This window comes from Botryllus schlosseri, chromosome 1 (genome assembly GCF_051294905.1).
Source record: "Botryllus schlosseri isolate E-star chromosome 1, Bs_hap1, whole genome shotgun sequence".
Classification (NCBI taxonomy): Eukaryota; Metazoa; Chordata; class Ascidiacea; order Stolidobranchia; family Styelidae; genus Botryllus; species Botryllus schlosseri.
The window spans coordinates 40,141,440-40,159,527 of record NC_137236.1 but is presented as its reverse complement, the minus strand read 5'-3'; the positions used below and the strand labels follow the sequence as shown (position 1 = coordinate 40,159,527).

The window sequence follows — 18,088 nt, the reverse complement described above, 5'->3', positions numbered from 1 at the left end:
CAATCCAGTGGAACTATCGGCTTGTTGAAGACGCGATAAATCAGGCCAGAGACGATAGCCGAGCGCGCGGCAATCAATGACCTAATTTAACGATCTTCTCAGCAGGAGATCGCGTCACATTACATTGTGCAATGTGTACAGACACATCTCGCTAATTGGCAACACGCTTCTCGTTAATCGGCCGCGCCAACACTGAATACGACTTATTGAAGCTTACTAAAACGTGTAAAATACATTAGCAACGATTCTTTTTTATCCGGTTAACCGGCAGAAAAATATCCGGATATCAGATAGTGAAAATACCTGCGGTTAACCGCATAGCGCGACCAAAAATTTCAGGATATGACATATTTTGTGGACTGTTAATCTGCTCTGAATACTCCTTAAGGATGTGCCCTAATACTACACCATCTACTGCGAAGCCATTTTTCTTTATCGTCCCCCATATTGTGCCCCTGATCTCAGCCCCCTCATATAAACCCCTGGGCGTTTCCGCTTGAGGGACGCTGGAGACAAGGTTAGGAACCACTGCTCTGCACTGCTGCTATACAATTGAATATTATATTCATAGTGAAATGAACCCGAATATTTTCGGCTGACACTCGTCTGGGGTAATCGTCAGCAACTAGTAGAGAATGGTAAAAACATTAAATATCAACAATCGTGTCACAACCAGAACCTATCTCAGACTTATACCGCGGTATAAATCGAGTACAACTTTTTAATTCAAATTTGACATCCACTTAGGATCTCAGGAAGACATTAGTGGGAAGCGGGTCGACAAATTCTCTGGTCCAACTCTGCTTCTGGTTTTAAAAGCTCTGGTCCTACTCCTTGACAGAATTCTAGAAATGACCGTGATCCGGCCCGAAAAACTCCGATAATATTTTTAACTACTCACAGGATGGTATTAAATATTGATTGAAACAATGCAAACAGGACATTAAAAACTCGAAGATCAAACCCAACCCTTATCTGAAGTTATTTTGTCAAACTTGGATTTAGCATTGGTTTATTTCTATGAAAGTTTTACTTTAACTATTCATTCGAGGGTGTAAGACTTTGAGGCCGTCGTGTTATTAATAAAAAGTACTGATCCGGCTCCGATCCGACTTCGGCCGTATCAAAAAAGGTGCTGATCCTGCTTCAAACCGGCTCCGGCCAAAAATGAGAAATCTGTAATCCATGCTGCTGTCAGGCATATTGAAATCTATTATGTCTGGATGGTGAACAGTTGGAGATTGAAATTGTAACCCCGCAAAATGACCTCCAGCTCAAAGCCCACAAGGCTGCAGCAAACTTATGCGGCCTTGTTGACACGGAAAAGTACTGCAGTGTAATGCGCAGCGGCTATGAAGGCTGCCGGCGTGTTGGGTTGAAATTATCGTTGTGAATCAGCCTTTGAGGACATGAACTTCATCAGAAACAAACACAGAACACGCCTCACTAATGGATATCTGGAACACTCACTCGGGGCTGCAGTTTCCAGTTACATACCCGAGTATACAGCGCACTAGTTGTTAGCCTGCAATGCCAGGCCTCCTACTGACTGATATAAGAACAGATAACATGATGTCCAGTCTAAGGTGAGACATGATTTATTTTAAAATTTGAGCTGACTGTTGCATAATTGATATAAACATAGTGCGAAGTAATTCGTGATTTCTAAAAAAGTATTGGTGGCTAGCTATTTGAAATGAGATGTTGCGATTTAGGAGACCTTCTTAGAAGCCTTATCACAATGCGTTTCCTGCCTAGTGCTATCAATATAAAAGCAGAAATTCATGCTATTGTGGGTAAACGGCGGGAGTAAATGGTAGCCCGTCGATTCCATCAGTACCCAAAAGTAGCCTGTGGTTGCCAAAAGGTTGGTGAACTAAACCCCTGAAGTAAACTTTATGGAAAGAGTGATTTCTTGTGACTTCAAATGTACCTCATACTTTCCAACATTTCCTTTATTCGGAATCTGGATTACGTATGCGACGTACGCAGTCAGTGTAATCGTGATATATTAAGGAATAGGCTTCAAAGTAAACTAATTTCCTTTTCAGTTGATACAGCCTATTGCATAAGGCATTCAAAAAGCGACTTCTAAGTTTTGAATTCCAAGCAACCTTTCGCGGGCAGCACAGAATAGCTTCGCGGGCCGCACCGTGCCCATGTTTGCAGTAGTCCATGGAAAGTAAGCAGAAAGTTCCGAGCTTACTCAAGTATCTATCATAGGATCGCGCAGTATAAACTGGAAAAAATTCTAGTCACACATTATTTCAAGTTATTATCTGCTGACTGCAGTTGCTACACATCAATTTAATTCGAGGGTGTGCCGCTTTTTCAAAATTTCTGATTCGTCCGACCGCTATCCACAAACAGTGTTCAATTCTGTTAAGCACACTGCCTTGCCCATGATATGTACATTGTACATTGTAAAAGGCAATCCTAGATAAATAGCAGTAAATTTAACTGTCAGCTCAACACTGCAATAACGCTATATGGCATAATTTATGACTGGAGCAACGTTTTTTTACCAGAATTACGCCAATATCCCGTGACTCGTTTCAACTTGGCGGTAGTAAACAGAAACATTCGTCAATTTTATAGTATATAAAGATAGCTAAGTAAATCCAAAATATTTACGGATGGCACATGCCAGTGGTAATCATCAGCAACTAGTAGTCCATTTGGTCCTTGAGTTGTACGACCGAAATCAATTCACCTTTTCCACCAAATGGCACGGAGCGTCTGGTTCATTGGTTACCCGTGAAATGTAGGTTTGAATACAAGCTTCTTCTGTAGGCCTACGTCTTCAAATGCATGGAGTAAAGTGCACCAGCGTATCTTCGTGAGCTAGTGACAATCTATAATACTAGTCAGCCCTCGCCATTCACCGGACCACGACCTGACATATATCGATCTCGCCCTTCGACACTTGCCACTTTATATTAGCTTCTTTTACTTCAATTCAGTGTGCATGTCTCCTCTTTACATCGCCTAGGCCCAGGTCGGTGTCTGATCTTAAGACTACTCCTAGTCGTTTTGGCATATTCCTATCATTCATTGTATTGCTGTCTTGTGATGTTTTGAAGTGATGAAAATTTTATGAATAAACTCGAACTTGAAAACTTGAATAATCCCGGAGGAGCGCTACGTTCTCAGTCGCAAAAACTCTTGTCAGTTCCAAGAGTCAGAATATCGACCTACGGCGAGAGAACCTTTTCTTTCTCGGCCACCATTCTGTGGAACAATCTTCCATTTTCTATCAGACTATGTGGCTCGCTGTATGTTTTCAAACGCAAAATCAAGACCGTTTTATTCACACCAGCGTTCGAACTGCAGTAGTGTTCATTCCGCTCTACAACTATGCACTCCGTCTTTTATACATATCGTTTACTTTTATATTTTATTGCCTTTTATGTAGAGCGCCCTAGTGTACTGATGATATATTGTTATATTCGGCGCTCTATAAATTAATATATTATTATTATTAATATTATTAAAACAAATATATATCTGATTTTTTTCTTGTGAATGATAATTTGATTCGTATTACGTAACGGCGAGTACACTGTACAAAGTTCAGTCACGTGTAATGTATATTCAGATGGCGCATACGTCATTGCGATGTAGATGAGGTCGTCAAAGCCGAGATATGAATATGTATCTCTACAAATCCTGTAATCTCTAACGAATCCTATCTTTAATGAGGATTGACCCTGGGAATTGCCTTGTATCAACGGGGTGCAAACTGCTAAATTTCAAATGAATCAATAAATATCGGGGATAGGCCGGAATTTCAAAAGTACACGGTTTCAATTCTGAATCCAAGTCTTCCTTGTGTACGTCATTGCAAACCGCGTGCCACCGCAACGGATACAATTCGACTACTGATCGCGTCTAAGGCAATGATGGGCTAAACGGGCGCGTCATCGCTAATCATATGAGTTGGATGCGTGTCTTGACTCCTGCCGAACTCCGTAAACTTTCTATGCGAATCCCTGGGGCTCGTTGACACCCTGGATAACTGCTACTATAGTTTGTTTTATTCGCACAACTTTGGCGCTTATCGCCTATAAGGTCATTTGCGCCCAGTACATCAATTTCATTAATTTCAACGGTCTTTTACGGTCTTTTTCGTCAGATTACGGACGACTTCCATGCACGCGCTCTTCCACCATCAGTCTCTCTCGATTTTCATGCGCCCGCAACTTAGGGTGGAGGCCAAAAAGCTGAGTAAAAACATCCTGGATTTTCGCCTAATCTGCGACAGGGTTGTAACCAAGTCACATGGTTCCGAGTCACGAGTCAATAATACTTTTGTGGTTTTGACTCGAGTCGAGTCGAGTCATTTTCAATTCATCACAGACTCGAGTCCGAGTCCAAGTCACCGTTCAAAGGGTCAAGTCCGAGTCATGGTGTTATGACTCGAGTCGAGTCCAAGTCACAGTATTGAAGTCATGTTCAACTCATGTTTTCAATCCTGCTTGGGTAATATCGAATTCCTTGTTTGCGAAACATGCTCATTTTGTCGCTATCAGAGTCTTGGCACGTGTTTATTTAGGCAGATAACGGACAGGTCCCGGACTCATTTACCGATGCTAAAGATAACTTTACTAATCTTAGAACTTATAATCAAATATCTCTCTTGTCCGTCTGATACATCACCAATACAAGCATTCAGTTTTTACTATGAACACATCGACGATAGCTCACGAATAGCTGATAGAGAACCAACGAATTCACGTCTACATACTATCTGATAGAGAACCAACAAATTCACGTCAAGATACTAGTTAATAAAGAATCAATAGATGCATGTTTATGTAGAGGTATTTACAACAGGCCAGCATGCTGAAAAAGCGTGGATGCAACTATGTGCATTGTGCAGTGACAACAGAACAGAAACCCTTCGATTATACTAAAGGTTTTCCCAATTGCATTAAAGACTACATCGCAGATATACAGCATTGGAGAAATAATTGTTCAATGGGGCTGTTCAAAAACAATTTTTCAAATTTTCCGGCTACTTCTTAAAATTGCTAGATTGCCTAAAAAATCAAATTTGGCTCAATTCCAACCAGTAGAAAGCAATGCTATGAAAGAAAATTTTAGACTAATTACAAATAGAGATTTTCGAATTTTACCGGCTATCTCATGATATTGTTACATTGTGTAAAAATATGATTCCTAGCAAATTTGACTCAATTCCAACTAGAAAAAGTGAAGTTATTAGAGTAGAATGTTTTGGATGTGAAAAAATAGTCGGCTTACTACTATGCAATTATATTATATGAAAGAATTTCTCACTAAAATAATCCATTTATTTTCAAATCCAAAATATTCTCCTCTCACATCATTGATTCCACTTTTTTCAAATTAAGCCAGATTCAGTGTTCCTTTTATGCAACATAACAATTTTATCAAGTAACCACCCAGTAAAATAAAAAAGAAGTTATTTTAGAACAGCCATATTGTACAAACATCACACAACATTAGCCATTCATTATTACTCACGTGCACAATGCACATACCTAGCAAAACGTCAAATGGACGAGGGGCATTGTGTGTTTTCACAGACAGCAGATCAAATCACTGAGTTACACCTCAAAAATACTAATGTGGAAAGGAGATCCTCAAATATGTTAAAGCGGCATGGCCGTAGAATGAATCCACATCTACTGAATACACGCTCCACTAGTGCACTAGATGCAGGAATTGACAAGCATTTTTGAACCACACTGAAGAGCATTTAATACTCATTCTTTCTAGTCGCCGAAAAATGCAAAGAATCATCGCCTTCAAATCTACACATGAGCTTATCAGTCTCTTCACCATCTGAGTCATTTCATTGGCTCTAATTTAACTTTGATTCAATTGTTTGCTTGTATAATTGAAAAGTCTTGAGTACTTTAATTGCGGAGGATCTATTACCTCTTCATCACTGGACGATTTTGTACAATGCATTGCTACTATGTATCATTTTCTGTTGTTTTTACGGCGGCATATCTGATATCAGACAAGTGCAACGAAAGCAGTGGCGACAAATAGCGATGTCGGCAGAATTCGTCGGATGCGTTGATCTAGCCATTATGATTCGCAAATTTCTTCATCTTCAAGTCATATAAAATAAGCCGAGTCAATGACTTGGGTCGAGTCATGCGTAATGACTCGAGTACAAGTCGAGTCAATCCAAATATTGACTGGAGTCGAGTCGAGTCATTTTACCATTTCAAGAAAATGACTCGAGTCAAGTCGAGTCATAAAAAAATCGTGACTCGAGTCTGACTCGAGTCGAGTCATGACTCGAGTCATTACAACCCTGATCTGCGAGTTCCAAGATCTCTCGATTTAGAAGTAGATGATCCGCACGCCAAAACATTGGATGTTCGTGCGAAGTTAGTAGATCTACAAATCCTGGATGTAGGACGCTATTGCGTCAAAATGACGCAAAATGTAGTGATCCGTGGAAGGTTGCCATGTCAACCCATCGACTTCGTAGTAAATATTGCTTCGGCAATGCTGGTTGGAAATGGCGTCGGCTTTGATCATGTGCTATGAATGACGTCGTTTCCTAGGTAGACTTCTGCAATTGATTTTATGCTACTTTGCAGCTTTACTGCATATTACTCTGTAGCTAATTCACAGTTATAAGTTCTAAGGACGGCATTGCAAACTGGTACTGTTGTTATTACTGTCTGTAGTATGGATATTTTGGACATCGTAGACGACAGTTCGGACGACGAGAATGCAATTGTTGTGCCCAGGCATTACTTGGCAGACATATCGGACCCATTTGTAAAATACTCAGAAAATGAATTCGTTGACCGCTACAGATTTTCCAAGGGAGCTACGTTAATTCTATTGGACATGATTAAAGACAGCCCACGGTTGGATGTACGGTGCCACGCTCTGCACCCCATGATGCAATTAATCTGTGCTCTCCGATTTTTTGCTACGGGTCATTTTCAACAAACAGATGCTGACTTGATTGGTGTAAGCCGGACAACCGCACGCCGAAGCATCCACTGCATTTCTCGGGCACTATCAGAGAATAGAGAAAAATTTATCCCACCATTGGATGATTCGTTACAAACAAAGAGTGATTTCTTTGACATAGGTGGAGTTCCAAATGTCATTGGTTGCATTGATGGTACCCATATCCCAATAAAGTCCCCGGGTGGCTCTGCACCAGAAGTTTATCGTTGCAGGAAAGGATATTTTTCTTTGAACTGTCAAATGGTCTGCAATGCCAAGAGAATAGTGACTAATGCTGTTGTGCGATGGCCAGGGAGTACTCATGACTCAAGAATTTTTTCTAACTCCAGATTAAAATACGAGCTCGACCAGAAAAAATACAATGGGATTTTGCTGGGAGACAGAGGCTATGCTCTAAAAATATACCTGATGACTCCATTAACCAATCCACAGACAGCGAAAGAAAAAAAAATACAACTATATGCACTCAAAGACCCGCGTGCTGATCGAGCAATGCTTTGGCGTTCTCAAACAGCGTTTCCAGATGTTGCTAAATCCTATGCGAATGCAAATCGAAAACACCATCCCAGCAATCATTGCGACAGTATGCTTGCACAATTTGGCCACAAAAACCAATCAGCCAGTTCCTGATATTGCAGTTACTCCCGAGGAAGCTACGGATATAACATTGGAAGTTGGATCCACTGACGCAATAGCCTACCGTGAAAATATGATCAACACATATTTCTAATAATCATGTTTATTTTGAAAATTTGAACGAACATGTGCAGTAAACCTTGGTGGTGTAAAAACAATAAAGAGAACGAAATGATTGCACCGTCGATAACACCTATAAGGCGAGGAAGACTTGGCAGGCAGGCACAATGAAATAATTACAAAGCAATGTTGCATTTCAGAAAATGCGCACCGTCTATGATGCCTATAAGGCGAGGGACACTTGGCAGGCAGGCACAATGAAATATTATAAAGAAATGTTGCATTACAGAAAATACACACTGTCGATGATACCTATAAGGCGAGGAACACTTGGCTGGCAGGCACAATGAAATATTTTAAAGAAATGTTGTATTTCAGAAAATGCGTATTCGGCTATTTACAAAACTTGACAGGAAAGCACAATGAAACACTTTAACAAAGAAATATTGCATTACAGATGTCACTAATCCCTCAATTTTTCAAGTTCTAATCTATATTTCTCCATTTTCATCGCATGCTCCTCCATATGCATTTCGAATTCTTGCTTTCTGAAATATCTTTCTTCGTCTCTCATGCCTTTTCTTTCTTTGAGCTCCTCAATCTTGGACTCCATCAGTTTACTTCTCAGCTCATCGCAGCTTCTTTTACGAGGTTTGGATTTTTTTTCTGAATTGAAAGAAGTTCATATCAACTCAAATTAAACTTGTATTAGGAAGCCAATCACAAAAAAAATCATTTGGAAATTCTCCTTGCCTTGTTGGCTGATCTGTCTTTCCTCTAATGGCTGATATCAATATCTGTTTCAAAGTGTGGCATTGATTCGATTTGAGCGATGAACCAATAATCGGTCAGTCTCTAGTCATTATAACTAGGTGCATTCTAGTCGTCATCGACAATCTTCATGGCATTTTTTCACCTTACAACTTGCTTAATTCACTAGAAGAACACTACAAAAGCAGGAATTGTTTACCTGACGAATCATCGATGCTTGTGGTAGGGTGATGAAAGTTCGACTCTCTGGTAGAAACTGCAAGGATATAACTTTTAAAATAGCGACTCAATTTGAAATCCCAATGAATACGAGTCACATACCAGATGGTGCATCATTGGCCTGGGTGGCGCATGTTGACTGTGATTCCACGTGGATGTCTTCTTAAAAAATGTGTTGCATATTTTGGAAAGATTTGAGTATCTAGAATCCATTGTCTACACAGGGTGTATCTATTTTGTCAATGTCGCCAATAGACAATGCCGACATATTTTCTACTTGATTGGCATTAATGTCGGCAAGAGCTTCATATTATGTTATATTTAATTGCAGAAATATGTAAGTAAAGTCGAGATGGCGACCAATATTGCCGCAACTCTAGTAAAATAATGAACTATGTTGTGGTAGAGTCCAGGTAGTTTATGACGTTGAGTATAGCTGTCAAATAATCTAAAATATTCACTCTCTTAAAATTATACCTTGCGACTCTTGAATACACGTAGAAGGTTCTCCTGTAACACAGTTACAAAGATTCCAATTCGAAATTCAATGTTTTGTCAATTATAAAATATGAGCTTACCTGTATCTTGCAGAGGAGATGATGGTAAGACTGCAAAAATATAATATTATGATTATAGTCTTTGACTATTAAAGAAATATGTACAAAAAAGTATGGATACTCATATGATCGAAATACATCTACAGATATATACATGCCTAACTTTACCACTGTAGCACTTTGTTGCCAAATTTCAAATCAATATTATAATCCTTTGTCATATTCGAATCGATTTTGTATACCGCAACTGATACTACCAAGTGCATAAATTCAGTTATTGACATAACGGTGAATCGGTTCCCAGTGAAATAGAGAAAATATATGAAAAATTGGTCGTTAATTGGTACTTCTTCGATACATGCACCACTTCTAGAAGGCTTAAATATGACTAGGCCGTGTTACTTTTGGCATTTCGGGAACTAAATGCCAAAACTGTCAAAAATAAAAATTTCAAAATGATAAAAATAGCATATGCAAAAAATAACACTGTCTGTGAAAAAGGCCTCCAGAGCTATACGCACCACATGCCGTCATTTCCTATTTTTGCATTGCTGGATGGATGATTTTTCATATTATATTGATTATTAAATTTCCTCATAATTTCTAATCATTGGTTGGGTATTGACGGCTGCTAGTTGAACATTTTTTATTTGTTAATGTGAGTATTGTGAACTATGTCAATGCCGGTAATGTCATACGCATAGTGAATCGACTATTGAGAATAAATATTGCTGAAGCACTCGGTTTTGTATCGGAAAAATTTGGTCTCCAACATCGTTTTCAATTCGGATTTAAATCTTGCTGTTTGATGGCGGAGTGTGGATACTGCATGCTTTGTGACTTCCTTTTTATAAGAAAGACCAAACTGAAGCAATTTGCATGGCTAATTCGATTATATAAATATGAATTCATGGCGATGCCAAAATTGCCAAAAATAAAATCTGAAAAGTGCCAGAAATAAGCTGTTATTGGTGTTTCTGGCATATGCCAAAAATAACACAGCCTGATGACCAACCCATTACACATCATAGGGAAACCTTCTTGATATAGTTCATGTGTCGAACAAGTTACTCATTACTTTCTCAGGTTAAAACTTACATGATTGCTGTTCTGTAGGAACCACAGTCAGTATGGTGGAATCACTGTCGAAATTATGCTCGAGTGGCTGTATTTGTGCTGGTATTACAGCTGCAAAACAATAAGTTACTGAAAAGCGCCATATTATTGAAATAATAAATATTGGCAAGATTACCTTCAACCAATACATTCAATGGGTCAGATATTATATCCGCAGTACCCCCTCCGGTTTTAAAATGTTCAACACGTCTTCTAGCATTTTCAGCTTTGGCACTTTTTTTCATGTTTTTCCAAGCAACCCTCAATTGTTGCTCTGAACGTGCCATGTTTGATGAGCTAGCATTGAATTGCTTGGTCAATTGCTGCCAACCGATGTTTTTTTTGGCAACTGATGTTTTGTCCGTTTTCTTGCATTCAATAGCTGGTATTTCATTGATCAAATGGGCTAAAAGAGTTTTTTCGGATGGAGTGAAGTTCACAGTACGATTAAACTTCTTTTCTGCCATAGTTTTGATGTAATTATGGAAGACACAATCTATAAAACCTGTAATAACACGATAATCAGTCAATAAAGTGAAGCACAATTGAGTACCGGTAACGTCATGTCGCCAACATGCTATCAACACTGTCTTTACAACGAATCTATGAGCAAATCAAATCTACATCGTCCTAACTACTGCAAACGTCGCCAAATTGCAATGCTTGTGTACCCTAATCCAGACTTTAATCCAGGATCAAGAAGCAGCAGTCTATACTCAGTCCGTTCTGGCAGAATCTTACTAATCTACCTTTCTGGTCCGCAGAAAATCCAGCAACGTGCAAAATCGCCAGATCTTTTATTTGATCTATATTTTTGGCCTCCACCCTTAGTCTATTGATGCCATCTTTCGGGAGTTCGGCTCTCTCTTTCTCTGGGCTTTTCAAGACGCTGTATATACTGTATAACTGCTACTGATTTAAGAGTTTACGATTCGCTTTAGCACAAACGTGTTTTCATCGCTAAGTAGCTGCGGTGACAGGCACTTGAAATTGGTAACATTTTGATCCAAAATTCGGGTCATTACCAACATGTTCGTTGGGTAGTAGCTACCCAGGTTGTTTTGTTAAAACGAATCTGTAAATGATCGAGGTTCGCATCTAGACACAAACGTGCAAAAACCCTCTTTGGGTTCCAAAATCTATTGGTAACTGGTACATCAAGAACGAAATAACCTACAATATTACATCTCGGTAGTCAGCGAATGATGCCTGTTCAACCACTATATGAGATTGATATAAAGAATACATTGTTGTTTAATGCAAACAAATTTTGCAGGCATACAGGATCTATCTTGATTTATTATGTTTATTTTATCATAACAACCAAATCCGTGCAGTTGGGGTGTCGGCTATTCTATACCTTATTTACGGGGTGATCTCAGTAGTGAGTATAGAACACTCTGCTCAATATCCATGTAGCAATTGTCAGTGCCGAATGCATTTTCAGGTCAGGTCTAGACCGTTGACAAGTGAGCTTATCTAACTTTACAAGTTCTCGTTGAAATTGTTGGCAAAGCGACGGAAGATATTGATTTTAAGGGATTATTTTAGCATTTGATCGCTGCAAGTGATACATTTCATGACGTTTAAAGTCAGCATTTACTTCAGCATTGTGGCATAATATAGCCTGATTCGTCGCTAGGTATCGTGTCCAATGAACATTAATATATCACTTTACTAAAATGTAGGGTTGGAATTATCATTATGACGTCACGTGAGGTCATAGGTTCGCGTTAGCATTCACACAGAACCTTACAAAAAGGCTCGCATTTGCACGAACAAGAACCTTTTAGGGGTTCGCAGTTTCGTACCAACCCTAGTCCTCACCCTAAAAGTGGTTTTAGAGATGAGGTTTAAGGTTTAAATCGCTGTTCATCTTGCGTGTTGTATGTTGTGAAAAGTGAGCTATGATCAGTCATATTCAAGAATTGTTTGTACGTTTTCTACTGCACCGTTAGTGCCTGTCACGAAATGGTATTAACCACCCGCTTACAGGAATAGTAAATTCCAATGGTATTTGCTAGTGAATATTACCTATGTCGTGCGGAGATACATATCGTTGGATGTCGCAAACATCACATGTCACTGCAAAGTTTGCAAACAGACGATTTGTTGACAGCGTAATATTTATGAGCACTAAAATTCGATGTGCTCGGTATGAGGCATTTGTTTGGACAGGGTGTACTAGACATAAATCGAGCAACTTACCCACGAGAATGTAAATTATGTGAATTGGTACGAGCAAATATCATGGCGACCCACGCAGTTGTCGCAATGTGATTGTGTGGGGTGCAACCGAAGTACACTATGCTACATTGTTAAGTATTTTTCACGATACCTGCTTAGTGTCACGTAGAAACATAAAAAAAATTAGTTTACTGCTTTGATATATAAGCTACGCGCCATCCTGCCATGCCAGGCTATTAGTGATCATTTCCTGAAAACGCGGGCTATGTTTGTCGGCCCTGAATGAGGTCTCCTATAGAATTTTTTGGTCGATTTTATGGGAATATATATAGCATAATTACCAATACTTGAGTGACAAATAGCTAGGCATAGGCCCCGAAAATAAAGTCTTTGAATATAATTGTTACTTAAATGAGATGATCCGCCTAAATATCATGTCACTTACTTTTATGTCGACGTTAAGATGACAAACCGACCACAGCATTCGCAAAGTATAGTAAAAATTTTGTCAACACTCAAGACTCCAAATGGAATTACAGCTCTGAGAGAAATATTGTTACACATTTTTCAAGAATTTGTGTAATTCATGAGATTTTGCAAAGTATAACAAAACTAAGCAAAATGACTAGTTGTTCAGGGACGCTTCATTTCTTTTTGATCGGAATTACCGGCAACAAAAAATCGCTTGGTCGTTCTCGTATTCTCATTATAGTTGGAAATGTTTGCTAGATAATAAATACCAGTTGGTGAACAACCGATATAAAAGTCTGCCGATTAAGTACTCGACCATCATATTGAGAAACTGTTGATTGGGTGAACAACCTAATATTACTTCGCATTTGAGGAGCCTACGTTAAGTTATGCGTTTTCTGGGTGACAGTAGCCTACTTATCAGCAAACACGGTACCTAAAGTAGTGAAGGTGCATTGCCAATGAGAAGATGAGTCACAGCGGGCTGGATATCAGATTTCCTTCTTCCTCCTGTGGTTGTAATCGTTCAGGAGAGGTTTTACGAGCAGTATTGCATGAAATATATGCGAAATACACGTCCATGTCGCAATGCTTGTAATATATTTTTACTCACAACTTCATACGCTACCATTCTGTGATTGAGCTGGGATCTTACATGGGCATAATCACTAGAGTTTGACGAGGTTGAACAACCCTTTTTAATAAACGCTAACAAGTTAAAAACACGGAGAGGGCTCGGTCTCCATGTAGGATGTCTATACTCGACTCATCTCAATGAAAGGTGGTTAGAGTGAAACATAGAGATAGGCTTAGAGTCGGCTCAGCTAAATGGTGCCCAAACGGAAAGTTGCTGGGTTTCGCTGTGCGCAAAAGTGCGCAACGAACTTCAACACCACAATATCGATCGTCCAGACGTGTAGGTTTTCAACAGGCAATCGTCACCATATCATTGTGTTTTATCTAAAATACTATCAACCCTGGTGACCAAATGAACATTATATATGTATATAATATATTAAACAGAATCATATGCGAAAGGCCAGTCTCGAATAGTATGGATGATGCGGTCGGTTCAAATATGTACCACACTTCCTCGTTCGTAATATGTACACCTTGTACGGGCTGATCGTTGGCAAACAGCAATAAATGTGCCTCTCTAGGATATCATGCTATACGACTTTTTACATTGTTGATGACTGGATCAACAGTTTTATTCGAAATTACTGGAACATCGAGTGATTCGTAATACCTTTATGGCTGTAAACAGACTCATTAGTTTTTTTATTCGTGATCAAAGTTACCTTTCTAAATGTGTCGGTTCGAGGTAAACAGATATGTGTGTACGATCCCAATCGAGAGGAAGTCTCAAGTTTCGGAAATAGACTTTTAGAATTATACTAGGGGTGCCATACGTCCGGATTTTCCCGGACATGTCCGGAATTTCACTGTAAAAACTGCGTACGGGAGGAATTTCTAAAATATGCATAAATGGCCGGAATTTTGAATGCTTGAAGTAAGCTAATAATTTTTTCGTAAATCAACATAAACAAGATTATTTTTGGGCAGATTTATACTACATGAAATTTTTCTTCACGCTGCGCGCGATTAAGTACAAGTATTGGTTTCAATTCGGGGACTACCCCCCTTGCAAAAACGGCGATCAAAAATAAATATTGAATAACATTTATTTAAAAAAAGAAGTCTGACTGTAATCGCAATTACAAGATAACGGTATATTCATAGAGTCGGTTTAGGGCAGGCCGTTTGGATGCTTTATTCAACGATGGTGGTTCTAAACCTGTGGGTAGTTTGCCTTTATTCTGGGGTTCGCGAAAACGTTGAACGTAATTAGCTTCCAAAATAGGCCGTGAGTAAGTGAGTCAGTCTGGTAAAATGTGCCGACCTTTAATTAGTAACCAGCTTATAAAATTTTGAGCTAGGCCACAGCACATTTTCAAATTAGAAATTGAGTCGCGACGATAACAGGTTGGAAACGACTGGATGTGCGGTGTTTATATAGCTCAGTGGTGCATTGCGCACCGGAATTCGGCTGATAAGTTCTCTTATCGGCGTGACATGAACATGACTTAACGATGTACAATTACGCTCCTTGCATTTTCGAAGCCATCATCCCCACCAGCTCTACCGCTAACTCTGATCATGTGGGCGGAGAGAGGATCAAAATTATATAGTAATATATGGAAGAACCAATATTATTGACACAATTCAGGGTCTTCGGCCCAGTTTACAACTTACAATACGCAACCACATACTCCTGAATCGGATCGTGACCGCCTCTAGTCGATAGACAAAGCGTTGCTGGTGTGACGTCATATTGATCGACAATGTGCTAACACCTCTTTTTGAAATTCGCTAGTGGGCGCTGAAGAGCGTCCAGAATTTGTGAAACAAAAATATGGCAACACTAAATTATACGGATCAGTAAGCGAACACTTTTACCTCAGCCCTTGGTATTTTAGAGACTTTAGATCACCACGAACCTCGGCTGTTCCATTGAAGAAGTCATATTTTACCAACTTGTACTGAAATTCCGTATAATATTAGGTAATATTCACATGGGATCTCTCAGTTGCGTACGTCAACTTTATCGCCGAAACTACTATTCCCTTCCCACTTTATCGAATGAAATTCAAATATATATCGGAATGCGCATTATGAACGATAATCTGTTTGGCATTAGTTAGGTGCATGTCGTACACTGTGCAGTTCAAAATTAAATGCATGATAACGGTTTTACACCAAATTTGACTCCATTCCAACCAGCCGAATGCGATGCCGCGGCAGAGCCAATTTAAAGTTTTAAAATTATTAATTTTTTTGTTCAAATTTAACTGTCAACCCCATGAATTTTTTTCCGCTGCAAAAGAGAACGATGTATAACTAGAAAAATCATTTTTGGTCACTTCCAACCGGTATAAGCGAAGTTTCTGCAGTTGAAAGTTTTGTATTCGGAAAAGTAGCAACGGTGGTGGGAAATCCCTGAATTATTGATGAGAACTATACAATACCTTCGCTTCTACGGGTAGGAATTGCGTCAAATTTCTTTCGCTTCGTTTTGTATACAACTTAACAATTACATTGGGTTGATAGTCAAATTAAAAACAAAATCAATAAATTCAAAATTTTCATTTGGTTCTGACGCGGCGTCGGCTGGTTGAAATTGAGCCAAATTTGTTGTGCATCTTTTTTAGGCCAACCAACAATTTGATCGGCGAATCCCTGGAATCCGGAAAAAAAGTTATTGTTGAAAAGCCTAACAGTACAGCCACATGTGATATATTTCCCGGTGTCGCGTGCGGTTGCCCGACATATGAGCATGCGACACAATGGAAAACGACAGTTCAGCATGGAACACATCAGCATGCGTCACTTCAGCATGTGACTGTATAACCCAAAAACTTACCCTAACCCGAAACATAGCCTAACCTAACCTGACCTAGCCTAACCTAACCTAAAGCCTAACCCTAACCCAACCCAACCATAAATCCAACCCTAACCTACCCCTAACCCGTAATTAAACCCACATGCTCATGTGTCGCATGCCAAATTGTTGCATGCCGAGGTTTCACATGCTGTAATGTCGCATGCTCATGCTCATATGTCCACGGACCGTCGCATGCACCATTTAAATAGAGTGAAAATCGTCAAAGCCACGGTATAAATATACGTCTTCGTAAACTACACAAACTTTCTCGATTAGTCATTCATATGCAAATGCAGCACCACGACATTGATGTCACCGTGATACAGCGAGTGATAGGATTTTAAAATTCAATCATTTCGATTGTTAAGATTAAAGTATATTCCGAAAATTCAGACTCTTCTTTTAGTGTGGAAGCCTACTATGGTTGATTTGGGGGTTGGCATACAAAAGGCGAACGTTCGCGATATATCTATGGTTTAAGATCTGGGTGTAAAATGCTACCAAATATCCGATCCGCGTGGCGACTACTTATGTAATCCACATATTTCGTCAGTGTGTCTGCTTGCCTTTCATACCCAATCCTGAAATGACTCCGAACCACACAAATAATTTACGAAGGGACATTCATAATTAAATTCTGGTTTTTTCTCACGCACTTTTTGTTGTGAAAATTGAGATATAAACTGTTAGAATCAAGAATAATTTAAACCTATTCGTCTGTAAAGTTGGTACCTGTCTCGAAATGGCATAAACCAAATGCTTACGCGACTAACAAATCCAAAATTAATTGCTTTGCGGTTGAACACGTTTCACTCGCGATCTTGCAAACACCAAACGTAACTGTGCAGTCTGGAAACACAGCATATGTTTGCACTCTACTCAGTATGACGAAATGAAGGTCGATGTCCCATTTATTAGACAATTACGTTGCATTCGTTCGAACGGGGGCTGTATAGGGTACCGGTATTGCGCTCGTGCCATCACAAAATTAGAAGAAAAAAACTTCGATTTCCATTTACAAATTTCACAATGTAAAGTATCAACTCATCAAAATTCACGTCAATACCAATAATTTATTCTTCGACCTATTAAATAAACAGAATATGCACAACTAGGAATCGATAGCGTCTCTCGCTATTATAACATCATATACTGGAGGCGAGGGTCGCGACTATGTCATTGTTTCACGACTGCATGAAACATAGAGTAAAATGGGCTTGCAACAAAAAGAGTTCAATTACATCCAATTTTTTAGAATTTTGTCACTCAATAAAATGAATCACCGAAAAATCGAAGTAACACTAATATGTGTAAAACATGGGCAATTTGGGCATTGTTGAACACAGCCCCTTCGTAGATAAGTCACGTTTCGTCATTATCAGTTATCAGACTTCCTTCGACCATTACCAATACCGTTCGTCTTAACGCAGTATTCAGGTGAAGAAATGCATTTTAAATATTGATATCGGAATACATTTTGTATTATTCCAATTGAAAGGACATTTTCGCAAATAAATATTATCCACTTAAACACGTTCGTCAATAAACTTTTAAATTATTAGATCTTTACTTGAATCATTAAGCCTATCCTTGTGGACGTTAGGCAATGTGGACGTTCGTGAGAGTCATTTGGGAT

At 39.2% G+C, this 18,088-nt stretch overlaps 2 protein-coding genes across 2 annotated transcripts in view; one reads left to right on the top strand and one right to left on the bottom strand.

The window, feature by feature from the left end:
* LOC145436443 (uncharacterized) overlaps positions 1-18,088 on the top strand; it is a 512,022-nt gene that overhangs the window by 411,950 nt on the left and 81,984 nt on the right. The window lies entirely within an intron of this gene.
* On the bottom strand, positions 7,472-11,176 carry LOC145449679 (uncharacterized). Its single transcript, XM_080328086.1, has 6 exons — positions 10,486-11,176; positions 10,332-10,421; positions 9,255-9,284; positions 8,779-8,835; positions 8,657-8,713; positions 7,472-8,352 (listed from the first exon to the last, which is right to left on the bottom strand). Exons 1-6 carry the CDS (start codon positions 10,814-10,816, stop codon positions 8,150-8,152), a joined length of 768 nt encoding a protein of 255 aa, XP_080184212.1. The 5' UTR covers positions 10,817-11,176; the 3' UTR covers positions 7,472-8,149.